We start from the raw sequence: 18,108 nt of genomic DNA, 5'->3' as shown, positions 1-18,108 counted from the left end.
CCACACAGAGCGCTGTGGTCCTCACGTTTGCCGTCAGCCCTGCCCCTTCCTCGTATTTCCTGCCCTTAACTGTTTTATCCCTCGCTTACATAGATGCAACATCCTCACGTGGGTGTTCAGTCGCTGCTTTTCGAATCTAATCGACCATCCCTTACCGAAGCTGCGTCTCTGTAGCATTAGTGATATCCCCTTGAAGCAGTTTCCCTCGTACAAGGATGAGGCGGCATTTGCACTAACCCCGTCATACGGAGGCTCAGTCTGCTCTTCTGTTCACACTGGGTCTCCGAGGACACTGCGGACATCCACGTGATGCCTTCTCCCAGTTACGGTGAGAAAGTGAAAGGTAGACAGGAGAGGTGAGAGACATGGTAAGGCAGAGGAGAGATTCCTTCAAGGAGGCCATCCCTCCGCCCCGGGAGCCCAAGAAGCCCGTCTGTTCTGATTGCACCTCTCCGGGCTGCAGGCTCAATTCTGCAAATAACTGCAGGGAAACGAAAACGCGGACCCGGGGAAACACCCAGCACTCGCCATGTCTTCACGGACACCTTCTCTGCGTCATAGCCCCTCTTGCTGTAAAGGCTGCACTTCTGCCCTATCAACACGACATACAAGCAGAATTGTTCTCATTCCTGTTCCTCTGGAGTGTCTGAGAAAAGTGGTTACGTGACTTCTACTGGGCGGCTTCTCACTTGGCTCCACGCTTCCCCTACTTTGCTGTTCAGTAACACTTGCTGAACCCTGGTGATGGCTCAGGAAGCCTCCTGTCACTGCTTCCCGGAAGCCTCTTCATCTCCCCCAGCTTGGATCCGTCCTGAACAGGACCAGCGTCACCTCTGTGAAGCATGCGCGAAGCTGCTCCATCTCTTGCGCGCTGCCTGGAGAACGAGCCGCCTGCACCAATCTAGCATGAGACCCCTTCACAGCTTTATTTCCCGCGGTTCTCCACCCAGGGAGACAAGCACCTGCGGCCCCACCACAGACGTCAGGACCTCTAACTTCCTTTATCAAAATATATCCCTGTCTATCTGACCTGCAACTTTCCATTCCCTTGTAGAAAGTTACAGCAAATCCCCAAATGATGTGTTTTGAATAAACCTCTTACTGCCTTTATTATTTTAGGGACACAGTTCCTCTTACTGTATATACAAAATTTTTCTCAAACTGTATCATTTTGTATTTAGATGAATAAGAGATATTATTTCAATCATATTTGAATAAGACAATTGTGTACAAATATTATTTTAATATTAGAATGATTTGATCCATAATATTCATGTATTCTGACGTGATTCAATATTTCATTCATATTTAATACTCAGATAATTATGAGATAAAATATTCAGTATCATGCATATGGAGTTGAATTACATAACGTAATGTTTTAATTTTAGTTATAGTGCAGCTTCTGTTGAAGTAATTGCTCATGGATGGTGATTAAATTAAGTTTTAAAAAGCCCCTTTTCACAGCTGTTTGAGGGCAGTGGAGGTTAGTTAAGTACAGACCTGTGAGTTTCCCCAGTTTACGTGGCAGAAATGACCAGAACTCAAGTAGAAGCTGACAACTTACTGGCTTGAACATCATAAACCAGACTGAAAGTCTGCATACACAGATTTTCAGCTGAAAAATGAAGGGTGATCTCTAGAAACCGAGGTAGGTTCCCTGAAACCCAGATGTAAATTATCTCCTGAATTCTTGACTGATGTCAGAGCTAAAGGAGCAGGCGCACCAAGAAGGCCAGAAATCTCTCCATGGCAAGGGAGCTGGAGGTTTCAGCCCAGCCAGGTAAACTACTTTCCAGAACAAAAGTCAACTCTCTTCAAAAGATAATACAATAGGATGCTGAGAGTATGTGATTGATAATGTTCAGTATACTGTGAAATTATTATGCATGCAAAGAAGCAGAAACAAAACCTTTAGTCAAGGAAAAATCAGTCAAGATAAACCAATCTTAAGAGGATGCAAAAGTCAAAATTAGCATGTAAAGACTTTGCAGCATGGTTAAAAACGCATTCAAAGACTTAAAGGAAAATATAATCATAATGAATGAAACTATGGGAGGATATTCAGTGTAGAAAGAGACAATATAAAAAAGGAAAGTTATAGAACATAAAGTTCCATACAACTGGCATGGAATGTTAATGGGATGAGTATAACAGCATTTTGAGAAAGTCAAAAAAGAAAGTATATTTGAAAATAAACCAGTAGAACTTATACAATTTGAAAAGCAGAATCCAGGTGTGGTGGCACATGCCTATAATCCCAGCACTTGGGAGGTTGAGGCAGGAGGATCATTTCGAGTTCAAGACCAACCTGGGCTACAAAGTGAGCTCAGGACCAACCTGAACTGCATAGCAAGACCCTGTCTCAAAAAGACCAAAAAAAAAGCAGGGACAAAGTTTAAACAGAAATAAACTGAGTTTTATTACTCTATGGGACAAGGCCTAGAGAATTAACATATATGTATATCTATATATATATGTGTGTGTGTGTGCATGTATACACATAAATTCCTGAAGAAAATGAAAGCAGAAATATTATTTAAATAAGAAATAACAAAAAGTTAGAAAAATATAAATGCATGCATCCAAGAATATCAATATTCTAATATAATCTCCTCCATCATCTCTAAGATATACTATAGGAAAAATTCTAAAAAGCCAAGCTTAAGGTAAAATCTTGAAAGATGAAATAATTACTAACAGGATAATATCATTATAAATGAAATATTAACTCACATTACAAAGAGGTTAGAAGATAATAAAGTTTTTTTAAAATGCTAAAAGATAAATGGAAAAATAAAAAGAACTATTAAGCCAGAATTCTATATCCAAAGAAAATACTTCTGAAAAAATAAAGAAGCAACAAACACGTTTTGAAATAGATAAAAACAGAATTTGTTGCTAGCAGATGTGTACCATGAGATTATACATGTTCTAACTTTGTGTATGTCTACTTGTATATACACATATACACTTTGCCTGACTTGCCTTCTACATATCTGTCTAGAGTTCTATTACATTATCTGCATCATTTCTCTAAAATGATTCGGCAAATATATTGTGATGTACTTATGTATAGTACTTTAACTTACAATTACAGGTGGTAAACTAGCAGATGAAATTGTTCATTGAACATCCTGCCTGTGAGGATGACTAACAGCTGCAAAAGCCCAATCCGGGGCCCTCCCTGGGTACTTCCACTATTAGGTATGTCGATATTCGTAATGATGCTTGCAGTTGAGTTAAAGAGTATATCAGAAATGATATTTTACTGGTAAAATGAATGTTGTTCCCTATCTTCAGTTGCTAAACATATTTTTCAGTCACTGCTACCCTTTTCTAAAGAGGGTATAAGTATCACGAGTCTAGGCACTTGGCGATAGGTGTCTAGATCTCTATTCTGTCTCTGCCCCTTCTAATGGAGCGTTGCACTTTCTGACTAAGTGACAGGTCACCATTTGGTATCAGAATATTGTTTCATAGACTTCTGGGGCAACTGTGATAGAAAGTGCTTCAGAGGCACATACCATAGTGCTGTGAATGCGACTGGCCAGCTTGTAGGAACAGCTGTGACTGATCTTCGATCAGTAACTATGGGATAGGTGCAGAATTCTCTTGGAATCTGCCTATATTACTGTATAACTTTGTGAGTCACAGGGAAAGCGGTGAACAGCTTCTCCCACTAACATTCACCTTCAGTGCATTTGAAATCCATAACCCTCCTGTGCTCCCCACCTTGCTGGGCTGGGAGAAAGTAATCATAGAGTCAGAAGTCTCCTTGCATGTCCTACGTAAAATATCATATGCAGTATTTTACTTATATGAATTATATCTTTCTCTAGTCCCATAGATTCCAGTTTGTTTGGTGGATAAATTAATAAATATATATAGTAGGAGAACTGTTCTATGTAAATAAAAATTTTTAAGTGAACAAATTAAGCAAATAAAATTGCTGAATAAATATATAGAGAATTAGTTCACAGATTTATAACTGACAGGGTTTAAAGGGTCAGAAATAATTTCTTTGTCTCAAGCAAACTAAATCAATGTATCCCAAGTATTTCTGTTATTTTTTGGGAAAAAATGGCACCACCTTTCCTTTAAAGTGAACCTGTGCGACTATCACCTTTACTCATAACAGTGAATGCATCTGTCTTACCTCCAGCTGATAACCAACTCGAATGAAGGCACACAGCGGGTCGAAGGCTCCGGTACCACACGCCAGGAGGTGGGTCCTGTTGTAGTGATGCAAAACACGAACGAAATTCGCACACTCGCTCTAGAGCAGGATCCAAAGGGAAGACGCTGGTTAGGGTAACACGTTAGTTAGGCGCTGACGCTTTTCGATTTTGTTTTCCTTCATGTTGGAGATCCCATGTTTTCCCACAGGTCTCTCCGGGTGGAGGGAGAAAGAGGGAGGGGCAGGCAGGAGGAAGACAAGGACTGAGGAGAAGGAACTGGGGGACTGTCGCGTGCACTTCAGTTGGCAGTGAGGTGCGAGTTCCGTTTTGTAATGGAGTGAATCTTTTCACATATTCAACATCCCAACGGTGGAGTCAGCAAAGCACTGCTCAGAAACGTATTCAAGCTCGCAGATTCGCATAGCAATGTGTTCCTTTGTGTAATTAAGTTATTCCCAATGCTGTTGTTTTTTCAGTACAGTGTAAACAGTGAATCAGCACAAAGTCAGAAAACCAATAATTAGTGTAGCTTTATTATTCATAAGGAAGTGTAGGCAGACTGTAGGGCTTTACTAATTTCAGAGAGAATTTTCAAGTGAATAGAAAGAAATCCAACCTAAATAACATTTCATTGTAAGATTATAAGTGCTATGAAAGCACAGCCCGAGGCCCAACGAACTCTTCCATAAAGGATCGGACTGAATGTGTGTTTTGTTTGGTGGGCGAACTGGCCTCTGCTGCCACCACTCGCCCCTTGCTGTAGCCAGAGGTCCTCGGAAGAGTACAGCGTGGTTGTGGTCTATAAAACTCTACACACAAAACAGACTGCGGCATACTGGCCTCATGCTGTTACACATCAGCTCACACATCAGTTTCTCGAAGCCATAATCAAGTCCACGCTCTAACACACACACAACACACTCGGCAACTTTTAATACCCTATGACAAGGTGCGTGTTAGTGTCAGTTTTCTGAATGAAAGAAAAGATTTAAAATAGCTTCAAAACCATCTTGGCTGAATTACTGTAGCAAATACCTTTTGTCAAGCTGGTATTGCTATTTTATTCAGAATGAATCCTGACACACCTTCATTCTTTTAGGTAGCCTTCCCTCCCCTCGCTCCCCTCTTCCTCCGTCGCTTGATCCCTCCCACTTGCAAAATGTCTCTCCCGGCTCCCTCTTATATTTTGTTTTGCTTTTTGTACTGCCCATGATGAATACAACCACTGTGTACTATAAATGTGTACTAATAAAATTAAAATTAAAAACATAAATTATGGGTGAAATACTAAATTCTGTTAATGCCATTACTGCTTTGAAAAGAATACACGTTAACATTCTGCACATATAATGTTCTGCACGGACAGCCTGCGACTTCAGCACATAAAGTCTCTCCCGTAGCAGTGCTAGGACAGCAAACCTGAGGGATGTACGGCTCTAGATGGACCGACAGAGTGCCGTGCCTGGGCAAGCGTAAGGAACACACTAGTCCAGGGCAATCAAGTGTTCATTTCCCTCTCCGTAACCCTGCGTGGGTGACTATGGAGTGGTAGAATCTGATTGTCAGGCGTGGTGGACATTCTGTCCTCACTCTGCAGGGCACCTGCTTTTCCTCGGTGGACACACTGTCACACCTGGAAGTGAGCTAGCTGGGCCACATGTTGGCTCCATCAAGTTTAGACTGACAGTGCCGAGAGGATGTTCCATTAGTCAGCACCACACCGGGATCGGGCCACAGGAACGGTGGGCTCATTGCTGGCTCTGATGCAGGTGCCACAGAGAACAGGACTTGGTGTAATGTGGATTAGTCATTCGCGTGGCTTTTTTTCTTAGTAGATAAAGGGTAAGTTGACTTTCACAGGGAGATTTGTAGCCTTCCTTGGAGATGTGTCTCACAGCTACCATCCATGGCCTGGCGGGTCCTCTGGCTCCTGTCCCCCAGGGCACCAGGGCTGCCCCATCACAGCCTCTCTCACTCCCACAACTAGTGGAAGCCACCGAGACAGGCCCGCTGCCCAGAGCCAGGAAGACCCCAAATGCATGTTCTTCACCTCTGTCCCTCCTCAAACTTCATGTCTCTCTCCTTCCATTTCTTGTTTCTGCTTTACTAATCAAAGTGAAGGTAAATCTCACAATGTGTCTACACTTTCCTCAAATTAAAAATAATGATACTATAGTTTTTCCAGCTGTACTGCAAATCAGCCTTAGCATAAGGAATTTATAAATCCAAGATTATCAAAACAAAACAAAATCCCAGATCTGGATGGCAACTGTTTTCCTGCAAGCCTGCACTGAAGCTAATTTCATACACTCATATATTCAGTAAACATATATGTTTATACTTTTCCTGATGAACTAAACTGCAGATATGCTCTTTGATAACAAATAAAAGTTCTTTTTCATAACAAATAAAAGTTCTTTGTGGCCGGGCGGGAATATAATTGGTATTTGTGGAGTTGACAATGAGCAATACTTACTGCGTCCTTCCCTTTCATTATGCATTCTTCTATTTTTAGTTCTGTACTGGGCCAGTGAATCTGGAACAGAAGATAATGGACTATTATGGCAACAGCATATAAAAATAAATCGCACTAAAAAACCGATTCACTTTCTTCTACAATTTCATGGATTTCCATTTTGTGCTATTTTCTGGGAAGATACAATAAGACTTTTGCTGGTTTGCATAATTATTTGCATAATTGAGAAACTCATCTGTGAACTATTGCTTCATGCTGAACCTTCTTATTTCGTTAATGTCCTAGCGGCTCCCTGCCTGCTCCGATCCGCAGAGCGGCCACACTGCACTCAGGCCTTCCCCACCCGCCCGCCCTCGCAGGCTTCCTCAGAACCAAGCCGGCTGTCTGCTCCTCCACAGCCAGCTCCTTCTTGGGCAGTTTCTGCATTTTCCCCACCTGGAGTGGGGCAGGCTCCATAAAGTCCGGGGCAGGAAAGGATTAAAGGGAGGGTGGCCCTGGAGTTGTGCTTGCAAAGCACTGCCCTACGTGCACTAGGCTACACACTGCGTTATCATGCAAAGCACTGTTACCAGTTTCCAACTGGCTTTCCGAAGTTTTCATTGCATTTCACGTTTGTTGCCTGTTTCTCAAAGAGGGAGAATATACCATATGCTTCTTTTTCTTCTCTAACGGTGTCTAACACTTTGCCAGGACCACAGAAATGAGTGCATAATTGTTCCATATATTTCTAAATGCTAACTAATTTATTTTTGAAACATTGTTTTCTTTATCATGGTCTTTTCTTAGATTCTTTTTCCCGCTTTATTTTTTGCTTGAACTATAGAACCAGTCGTACTTTCTTCCAGAAACTCTGTTAGTACATTTATTCTTTTCTTTCTTTTGTTTTGTGTTCAGAGGATTGAACTTGCTCTACTGCTCCAGTCTTCTCTCATCGTCATTGGTCCTGAAACATCCCTCTCCTATTTCAGCGTTTCATCCCAGTAGTGGCAAACCTACGGCACACGGGCCACAGCAAGCTACTTGTTATCACTGGAAGCTCTAGGAGGTTCGCCATCACTGATTCATCCCCTTCCCACCTTCTGCATCATATTTACATCTTACTGGAAAGTCACCTTACACCTTGCTGCTGGGTATTTTTTCATTGTTCACCTATATTCTTACAACGTGTATAGGGTCTGCTTTGTGCGTATATTTCTAGCTTATGTAAAAGATGTTGGATTTTGCAACTTTTCTCTTTTTTGTGATGACAAATTTGGTTTCTGAGCGTGCTCAAGAGTCTATGAGCCCATGGAGTCCGTTGTTTCTAATTGCTTTGACATCCAGGGTGTGGATCTCCCACATTTTCTCACCAACTTTCCCAAAGACGAGGCCCTGATTTCTCCACAGGCCCCTTAGGATCTGCATGTGAGCAACACCGGTACGGATAGCCAGGGGCAGAATCCCTGGGTGTCTATGCCTCTGTGGATGCAATACTGGAACAGCCTGTCCGTACCAGCCATCCTCTAGCCCCTACCCGCACTTGCCATGATCAACTTTGGAATGTTTGTGCTGAGCTTTTAAAATACAATATCAAATATCATCCTTAGCACAACTTTGTCAAAAGGATGGTATTATCAAGGAAGCTTCTTTTTTAGAAAATGCACTTTTGTCTGTGCAAACCTGTAGGTAGGTCCACGGAGCAGTAGGTCTATCAGTGAACTAAACAGTGTCGTCCATGTGAGTAAGAGGGGCAACTGGTGTGTTCCCGGAGGTTCCCAGGCCTCCAGAGGGTCAGCTTTCCGTTAATCTTCACCCCACATTTTCAGGATCTGTCCCCCTCCCACCACCTTGGAAAAGCTCCACCATGCTCCTGCCTGTGCCACGCTCAGACTCCCAGGCAGCCTCATGGTGTCCTCGTGGTAATGCTGCTCAACCCTGACGACTCTATCTTGAGGGAATGCTGGTCCCCACCAGAACCCCTTATATATTTATTTTTCCTTATTACCTCTAATGAAGCCAGTCAACCTCACAAATTCCTTGGTTCTCTTCCCTTTGCAAGCAGTTACCATTGTCAAGTTAAGATTTTGGTGATGGAGTAGAAATTTCCCATCTAGGTAGCATGGAGCTCTCAGAGGCCATGACACATGCTCTCTTCCTCCTTAAGGTGCTTTACAAGCCACCCTGGGTCTGCGCATGCTCATGTGGCAGTCAGTATTCCTCTGGCTTGAACAGGTAAAGACTTTTTCCAAGGGGATAGGCTGTCCTTTCGCCTGGAAGTTGTCTCCTCCCTGTAGGTATTTCATTCACAAAGTCTGACACACATGTTTGAATCCTAAGAATGTTCAAAAGTTACTTTTTGGGGGCTGGGGATTTAGCTCAGCGGCACAGCGCCTGCCTGGCAAGTGCGAGGTTGTGAGTTCAATTCCCGGTACTGAAAAAAAAAAAAGTTCCTTTTTTTCCCCTAAAGTTGTGTCTCATAAAATAACAGGTCAGGCCATTGTATTTCAGAGTAGAAAGGCCCATCACGTAACTCAGACGGGACACAGTCAAGCCCAAGCCCTGAAGCCTGAGGAATACTAAGAATTATAAAAGTGGCGGCAATGCCGTTATTACGGCAACTATTGCATGATTAGGTTTTTTACCCTAACAGCAAGTATCCTGTGGTTTGCCTCCTCCATCTAAAGCACTGCTCCGAGCCCCGGCGTGATTCCTGCTAACAGCGCTCAGCGTCGGTGTTCTCTGGCTCCCGGCACAGCACACACATTTGAAGTGAAGGCGTATTAGATTTTTACATTACAGGCAAGGAAAAACTGGACAGAAAATATGCTTTAAAAAAACGTAAAGCTCACACATAGAACCCTGAAGTACAGGACCTCAGCCTTAGCAGCCTGTGCCTCGGGGACAGGATATGGCTTGGGGATGACACTAAATAGATGTGTGGATCTCAGGACGGGTGCGGAGGTGCTGGAGCCCAAAGCATCACCAGCTCTGTCCCACGGCCAGGACCCTGCAATGCCGCTGCCGGATGGTAACCTTCATGGGGCCTGTGATTGTTCGGATAGACATTATTACGCTGGATGATGGAATTTCTTAGATGATTTATTTCTAAGACCCATCGTTCTACCTAAAGATTCAAGTTGGTTTGGGAATTATGCCTTCCCTGGAATGCATAAATTATTCAAATGCATATGTTAGAGTAGATAAATATAGAGAGACTTTCCATACATATGTGTGTATAAAGTCAAAATACAAATTTATTTTAGGATTGTGTGTCCTTGGAAAGATTTTCATAATTAATTCATGCTCCAATATGCACAAAGTAGAGAACACCTCTTCCATTATGAAGAATAATTCATTGATTCTTAAAATATTGTAAGTTGCAGGGATTTTCTTTTTAAAATATATTAGCATCCATTCTTATCCATTTTTATTAATATATAAAATGGTAACTTCTTTAGGCTGTGTTTCCAGAACATCACATCCTATACTTTAAATTCTTCTCTAATGACTGTTTCCAGGACTGAGTCCGTGTGCTGTTTGCAGGAAAATTCTCTCCGGCATTTCTACACTTCTTTGGGTGACTTTTGTTTCAGACTCTCTTTTCAAATAGTTTGGAAATATAAAGACAGATGCTCTCTCCAGGGAAAACGGAAGATTTATTTCTTGGCCAGAATAAAACTCTAATGTCTCCCTCTGGTCAAAGCATGGACACACTGGCTTAGTCACCGCGTAAGCCAGCAGCCCCTCCAATGCCACACATGTCCGCCCATGTGCAGCTTCTCCTGAGCTGCCGTCCCGCTGCACACATGGGACGGGGAGGCTGGAAGGCTAATGGAAACCTGAAGCTCTCGCCACCCACTGTGCCTGAGCAATAGAGTCCTTTGTCTCTGCCCCGGGACACTAACATCCTCTGACAGCACCTACGAGGTTGAGACAGGTCAACTTATCTTAAATATGAGGCAGAATCTTAGGCCCTTCACAGATTTTGACATGAGCGAACGATAATACATCGTGTGATGGTGAAGACGATAAATGGCTTTTCTAGGACTGTCAGAATATGCCTCGTTCCTGGCAGCAAACCTAATAATGGCAATGGCTCCAAGAAGGATGAAGTTACCCTTGCAGATGAACCCATTTTTTGAAGGGTTTCACCACAAAGCCCTTCTTGATCTATTTTCCATAGTTAGCATTTCTCTCTCCTTTTCTCTAGGACTTAGTGTTCTTATTTTCTCTAAGACTGCAGTGACTTGTGTGCTTAATTTTCGCTCTTGTTAGACTGTAACATAAGAGGGCAAAGCAGTGACAAATTTCTGTGTGCTACTCAGGCCTCTCAGGCCTCTCAGACCAGAGCTTCAGGCAGCCTGCTTACTCCCGGAGAGCTGACTGGATTGCACCGTCTGTGCGCCTTATCACATTCTTTGCAAAGTCAACATCTACCAAAGACACTCGGAGTAGGAAAGTTTGAAAGATTAGATTCATTAGCATGAACATGTAAGGAGTATCAAACAAATCAGTAAGTATTTCCAGCTTAATCAGGACAGAAATACTTAGGATGCCGATAATAATCAAAGTTTTAAAAGACTGGTAGTCTCACTTCAGGCAGGTAGGGTGTTGATCTGATCACCTTGGGCAAATGTGGAGGAGAGAGGAAAGAATTAAATGATGAGATTCAGCAGAGTAAAATCCAATATATGGGAAAATTTTGCTAAATTTCCATTGCTTGATTGGGTTTGTTGTTGTTGTTACTTTTATTTTTTAACAGAGTTTAACAGGCCCAGGACTGAAGCCAAACATGAGCTCAGGTGGTAAAGTATCATAAAGAAAGGCCACACTGGAAATGGAAAGTTATGTTTTTTTAAGCTATCGTGTATAAATGTTCTGCCAGGCTAGAAAGGGGAGTGATTTTCCTCATTTGTTTTGGCACTCGGGGTGTCTTTTGGTTCTGTTCCAGAGTTTCGCATCTACAAAACCCCATAAAATTAAGCTATTTGCTCTGCATACCACATTTTTAAAGGCAGTTAAACAACAGGGTGTAATGTTATTTCCAAATTCTCTGTAACAAAAAAGGTACAAAAAGCAAAAGGTTAAATACACTTCATTTTATCACAACATCCCTATAATATAACTTAATTGTTCCAGGGCACATTAACAGGCCATTTGCAATTCTTACTTGTCTCAAAGGAGAAAATAAGACAAAACATAGATAAAATTACAAAGTAGTCTTTTCTGGACTCCCTATTGAGTTTCATAATTATGCCAGGATTAAGAATTTAACAGCTTATTATTACGAGATATTTCAACACTTAGATTTATGAAAGCAGAAACAAATGAATGAGGGAATAATTTAACTATCTATAATTTTGTTTTTTATTTAAAAAATAAAATAAAATAACTACTTAAAATAATCAATCTTTGAAGAATATATTTAAGGGACTGTATCCACATTAAATTTCATCTACTATTACTTTCCTACTTTTATTATTCTAATGAAAATGGTTGTTTATAATTTGATTTTTCTTTCTGTGTTTTATATCTTTGTATAGTGCCAGGGCTCCTCAATGTGCATTCTAATTATACAAACTTAAAATATCATTAAGTGCAGAATACTCATGCTGAATATGGCACATTAAAATAATCCTAATGATTTATAAATTGTAGTCTTTAACCTCATATTCATTACCAGTTTTACTGTTTATGCGTTCACATTTCATATAATGACTCATTATTCTAGAAGTTTCTATGTCGGAAGAATAATTTTAGGGCCTATGCACAAAGTCAGCCCTTGAAATGTTTACTCTCCAGAGCGTTTAAACTTGAACGATACTTTAACAACACAAACAGTACTGATGGAATGAATGTCCCTTTTTTACAGATAAAATTTACTCATTTTTTATCATGAATGTGAAAAACCACCTCACATTCATATGTAAATTATATTTTAATGCATTTCTCCCACTTACCAAAAAATTAAATTTTATTATACAAGAGTTTTTCACCTTTGATATAGTAAATTTGAATAAATGAGAAAAATACAGATATTTTTAGTAAGGGAATTATCTATCATATCTAGAGACATCTAAATTAACTATTACAACTTTTTCTTAAAAGTATAGGAGCAAGAATCTAAACACAAGCTAAAATTTAGAAACTTAAAGAAAAACCATTCAGCAAGGTTTTCTAAAATAAGTTTGTTACTCAATATGGGATATCCTCGGAGTTCTCATAAGATGAAGCTTAGATGAGTAAAACAGCCCGCATCTGATGTCCTAATGGAATGGAAAAGGAAAACAAGTTTGTACAGCTTGAGCTAGTGCTGCTGCTTTCTAGAAAGTAGATCTGATTTCAGAGGTCAGTCGATTCTTCCACATGCACAGACAGGAGGGGAGTAGGAAGAACCAGAGACCTGACCCTTCAAATTGTAATGCCAATGCGTATGTGGATCTGTAAATCTCTTTTATTATAAATATTGTGCAGTGTGGATCAATTTATTCATTTCTGCAGAGTTTATATCCTAACATATATTTCTGGAAACTAGTTAAATAGCCCCAACACCCTATGGCAACATATCAGAATCAGGTAGTTGAGTCAAGTATTTCAACACAGTTGATCACTGTTTAAGGCCCTGTTCTAGGCACTTAATACCTCACCTAATCATCTAAGAAAAGCTAAGAGCAAGGTGCTCTGGGTGTCTCCCTTTTAGAGCTGAGAAAGTGAAAAGCAGAGGGGTGAAATAAGGTGTCTTACACAACTCTTCATGCAAGTGTTAGAGTAGGATGAAAGTCTAGGTGATCTCACTACAGAATCTGGGTTCTGTGCCATTGCATTCTGTTACTTTTCAACAGGCCTTACAATACATGTGAATTAGAATAAGTTAACATAGGGGCTGGGGATGTAGCTCAGTGGCACAGCGCCTGCCTGGCAAGTGCAAGGTTGTGAGTTCAATTCCTGGTACCAGAAAACAACAACAACAACAAAAAAACCAAATAAAATAAGTTAATATAACATGGAAAATATAATTAACACATTGGATCTTTAAGTTGAGTTTAAAAAAAAGTAACAGTCACCTATACTTTATTCTAGAAATGGAATGTTGATCAGAAAGATTGAGGCAAGGGGCTGGGGATTTAGCTCAGCGGCAAAAGCGCCTGCCTGGCAAGCGCAAGGTCGTGAGTTCGGTTCCCGGTACCGGAGAAAAACAAAAAAAAAAAGAAAGATTGAGGCAAAATTTCTGGACAGTAAAAAAGCACAGACAAATTTACCATATCTAACACTTCATTATGGTAAATTTGAATGTGAAAAATATGAACAAGGAAATAAAGTTTTCCAAAAATATACAAGATAATAAAATATGTTTTCAAATTTCTTAGGTTCTGCATATAAAAACTTTACCATATCTGATATCCAGAAGATTCTATTTTGGGTAATACTAATACAAATTTAAGTTCTCTAGTTAACATACTATTTCAATTACTACCTTTAATACTATTCACATTATTAATATTTTAAATCCTTGAAGAAAATGTTTTGGTAATTTTGCTTATAGAAATGTTTGAATTATAGAACAATTGTGTAAATACTGTGTTAATCTAAAAAAAGTCAGCATATTTAGCAGTTACTTCTCTTTTGCATTGTTTTGGCTTTCCTTACTCCAAAGTTTGATATAGGTAACATATTCGGAGTGTTCTATAAATTATTTGTTTACCTCTTAAAAATTTTAATTAATTTTGAAGTTCAAACAACCATTCATCAGTATTAAAATAAAATTTATTTCTGCTCAGTGGGAGTCTGCCAATCAGAAGATCTAATGATAACATAACAAAATATTGGTCTCTGCTGTACCTTCATACTTCAAGATGGGTAAATCAATTGTGGTTTAGTGAATAAAAGAAATATACGCATATCTTTTCAAATCATCCAGACTGGAAGTTCTTCCTCAATACCAGTATTGAGTATAATTTCAAAATTGTGTAGTAAGTGAAAGGAAATGTTTTTTTGTTTGTTTGTTTGTTTGTTTTCCGGTACCGGGAATCAAACTCACAACCTTGCACTTGCCAGGCAGGCGCTATGCCGCTGAGCTAAATCCCCAGCCCCAGAGAAAGGAAATGTTATGAGGACTATTTTAACAGAAAGAACCCAGAAGATGTTTTAATCTTGATGCCCCTGAATCCCTGTGTTGAGAAGTAGAGAAGTTGGAAGTTCATCCTAAGCAGGTATCTACAGAAGACACAGAGGCCCGCTGAGCCACGGGCAATGAAAGGAAAGTGTCCACTGGAATGTTCCTCCTTCCCCTTTCCAACCATCTATGCACACTTCATATGCCGATATCGTCATGTGATGATCAAAAAGATGCTTTAATTTTCCTCACCCAACACCAAGCCTGGTGGAGCACCCCTTTCATGCCAGCACTTGGGAGCTGAGGCAGGAGGATTCCTGTGAATTCAAGGGCTGCCTGGGCTACATTGTGAGTTTAAGGCTGATCTGAACTACCTGCTCACATCCTGTCTCAAAAAAAAAAAAAAAAAATCACCAGATAATATTTTCCTCTGGCTCTGCCAAAGCTCCTCTTGCTCCAGAAGGCTTTAAAGAAAGAAAAGGGAAAAAAGTTTACATGTAAGAATAGTTCTTACTGATGAGATGGAGTTCTATATGTAAGTCTCATATCTTGGGATTTGAAAGACTGACAGTTGGAAAGCTACCCTCTTTGGGAAGGGGTAGGAGCTCTTACATTAAACAAAGCAAAGGGAATTATAAAATTGGAAGTTTTAGAGTGAAGAGTAGGATTTCTTAGTGAAGTTCAAGGATATTTTATAAATGTGACAGGATAGAGCAGAATTTCATTGTATAATTATATTGTCTTTGAAATGCAATGAGTTACATAATCTACAAAACAAAACAATTCCTAAAAATACTAGAATATAACACACTATGCCTCTTAAATGATAGGTTATTATCTATTTCAAAGTTGTGTGGGAAAAGTCAACATTGTGTGTGTATATCAATAAAACTTTATTTAACATAAATAAAACAACTGCTCCCTTAGCACCGCGTGAGAGGATCAGCATTTCCCAGAATCTGTACCGACACATTCACAGTCCAGGGTGCACACCCATCACTGGGGCTGGTTTGGGAGGCATCAATCCTTACTGCTCACTTAATTCTAGGGCCGCGGCCAAGGCACAGAGGCTATTTACAGCAGCCTTGTTTGCTCCCTACAGCGCAGCCGAGGGAGAAATTACTGCCACGCTGTAAAAGAGAATCCCCTCTGTTCCCAGAGGAAAATGGGCAAGTGGTGACAAGGGGAGCAGTGGGGCAAGGAGAAGGCAAACAAAGCAACCCAGAAGAAATCCAAGTGACTCCTCTGAAAGAGGCTCTGGCAATAAATCCGGGGGAGAGGGCAGACAGTGAAGCGAACAGATGCACTGGGCGACGCTGGGATCCACCGCAGGCCCCCTGTGCTCTCCTAGCGCCTGGCCTTTCCAGGTGAGAGAGACCCAGCGCCTACTCAGAAGGGGCCGTCCTGCGCCAGACAGAAGGAGAGCCAAACAGACTGGAGGGGAAAGGCCGGCGGACTTCCGGCAGACCTCGCTGCAGGGGAAAAGCAAGGGCTTTATCCGGGCTGCAGGCCCAGCAGGAGTCCGGGGAAGGGGAGCGGTAGGACTGGCTCGCTGCGAAAGAGCAGGTACTGTGCGCCTGGAGCAGTACTGGGAACAGTACTAGGAGCCTGGAAAGTACCAGAGCAGGTAAGGAAGACCTCTCTCTGCCAACCTGAGAAATTCATTCTGATTTTTACTAAGAAATTTAGAATTTTGTTTTTACCTTCCAAGAATTCTTAACTGAAAAAAGTAATTCGTGGGATGAACTAACTCAGAAATCAGACAAAATTACAGCATTACTCACACTAACAAATTTATCCTTTCCGTCATATAAGTATAGAAAACAAACTGCAGCAGAATTAATAGTAACTATAGCTTCATAACCAAGAAAAATAACAGATACTTTTATTTTACTTTAAAGTTCCTACACTTATCTCGAAATGTCATTATCATAATTAATTTGAAATCATAGGATTTACACATCTGTTTTAAGAAGTTATTATTGAATATGCCAGAAAAAAGCTACATGTTACCCTATAACAAATTGCTATTTATCATACCATGAAAGCTATATTTCAAGATATTTATAGCTTCACAATTTTATTTCCATATTTAATTCTATAGTCTTGTAGTTTTCCTCTACACATCCTTGGGTTTTGCCAGAAAGCCAGAAAGATACATGATTCACAAAATGTTAAGACCCCGTACGCAAAACCCTACTGGCTGTTGATTCTGTAGAGAGAGACAGAGGAAATGATAATCTCAGAAGGGGGCGGTGACCAACCCCGCGGAGAGGTGCAGAGTGGGCTGAGAGCACAGCGGAAGGCGGGGTCTCACAGGGGAGAGGGAGGCCTCGGGGTCATTGGGGGAGGACAAAGAAAATGTCCCACAGAAGCAGGCATGTGCGAAGGGAGAGGGCAGACCAGCGGGCCGGACGGCTTCAGCTCCCCAAATGAAGTGAACGGGAAGGCTGCTCATCTTCCCACAGCGATGTCAGGGTCCAGCTGTCACGGCTTCCCTGCTGGCTGCAGCCTCCCCGGGCATCCTGACCTCACCCCAGCTCAGCGTCAGCAGGGGACCCGCACCCCTAGGGCTCCGGAGCCCCATCCCACTCCACCCTGCTGGGTGCCCGGTTTGCTTCTATGAATCCCCTGGGATCCACCAGCGACCGCCTTTAACCCCGACGTTTGCGCCTTTGCTCCTCTGGCCTCCGCTGATTCAAGGCGGATGATCCTTGGGACAAGGGTTTCTCCACCAGCGTCTCCAGGGGCGGTGGCCTTCTCACGCTCAGCCCGCAGGTGAGAGGAACACTGTACTTGATTCTTCTGCCTCTCTGACACTAACTTTCCTTCTCTCGAAAACCTGCCTATGCAATAAAATAAAGTACAATAGCAAAAATAAAACTGTAATTCCTTTGAAGTTCATGTGGTCATAACCACATCCCCTGCCACCCGCCTCCGCTGAGTCATCTGCTATCGTCCTCTGTCTTTGCCTCCTCTGTAATTGAACATTTCTTTTTATTATTGTCCTCTCCTCACAAAGATGATTCATCCACCATCACCTGCCAGCCAACACCCAACCCTTGCTGTTTCCAGGCCTGGCTCTTCTGCCAAGACCCGCCACGCCTCTGATGCCAGTTCTCCAGCTCTGCCGTCCACGTGGCAGCTGCTCACCACAGCTGGTCACAGGCCTGAGATACCATGTGACTCCCAGCCCTTCTATGGGTGTGTCTGTCCTCAGGAGCGATGTCCCCAGCAGCATACTCTTCCTACCAGCCTGTTCACTCTCTTATCTCCCGAAGAGCTGGACACATTGTGTTGTGTTTATGATGGGAGACACTACCCAGAAATCAAAGTGAAAAACAAGGACTTGTACTTAG

The 18,108-nt window shown here is 41.6% G+C and overlaps 1 protein-coding gene across 1 annotated transcript in view; it reads right to left on the bottom strand.

Annotated features, from left to right (window-relative positions):
- Positions 1-18,108, bottom strand: part of Sema3e (sema domain, immunoglobulin domain (Ig), short basic domain, secreted, (semaphorin) 3E) — a gene marked incomplete at its 3' end in the record, with an annotated part of 98,238 nt that overhangs the window by 77,134 nt on the left and 2,996 nt on the right. The window contains 2 exon segments of the mRNA XM_013510666.1: positions 4,160-4,279; positions 6,658-6,717. Of these exon segments, the coding sequence (XP_013366120.1) occupies positions 4,160-4,279; positions 6,658-6,717 (180 nt within the window).

The sequence above is a fragment of the Chinchilla lanigera genome, unplaced genomic scaffold (assembly GCF_000276665.1).
Source record: "Chinchilla lanigera isolate Chin_1 unplaced genomic scaffold, ChiLan1.0 scaffold00009, whole genome shotgun sequence".
NCBI classification, from domain to species: domain Eukaryota; kingdom Metazoa; phylum Chordata; class Mammalia; order Rodentia; family Chinchillidae; genus Chinchilla; species Chinchilla lanigera.
The sequence above is the reverse complement of the archived record's forward strand: the minus strand, read 5'-3'. Positions and strand labels throughout refer to the sequence as shown.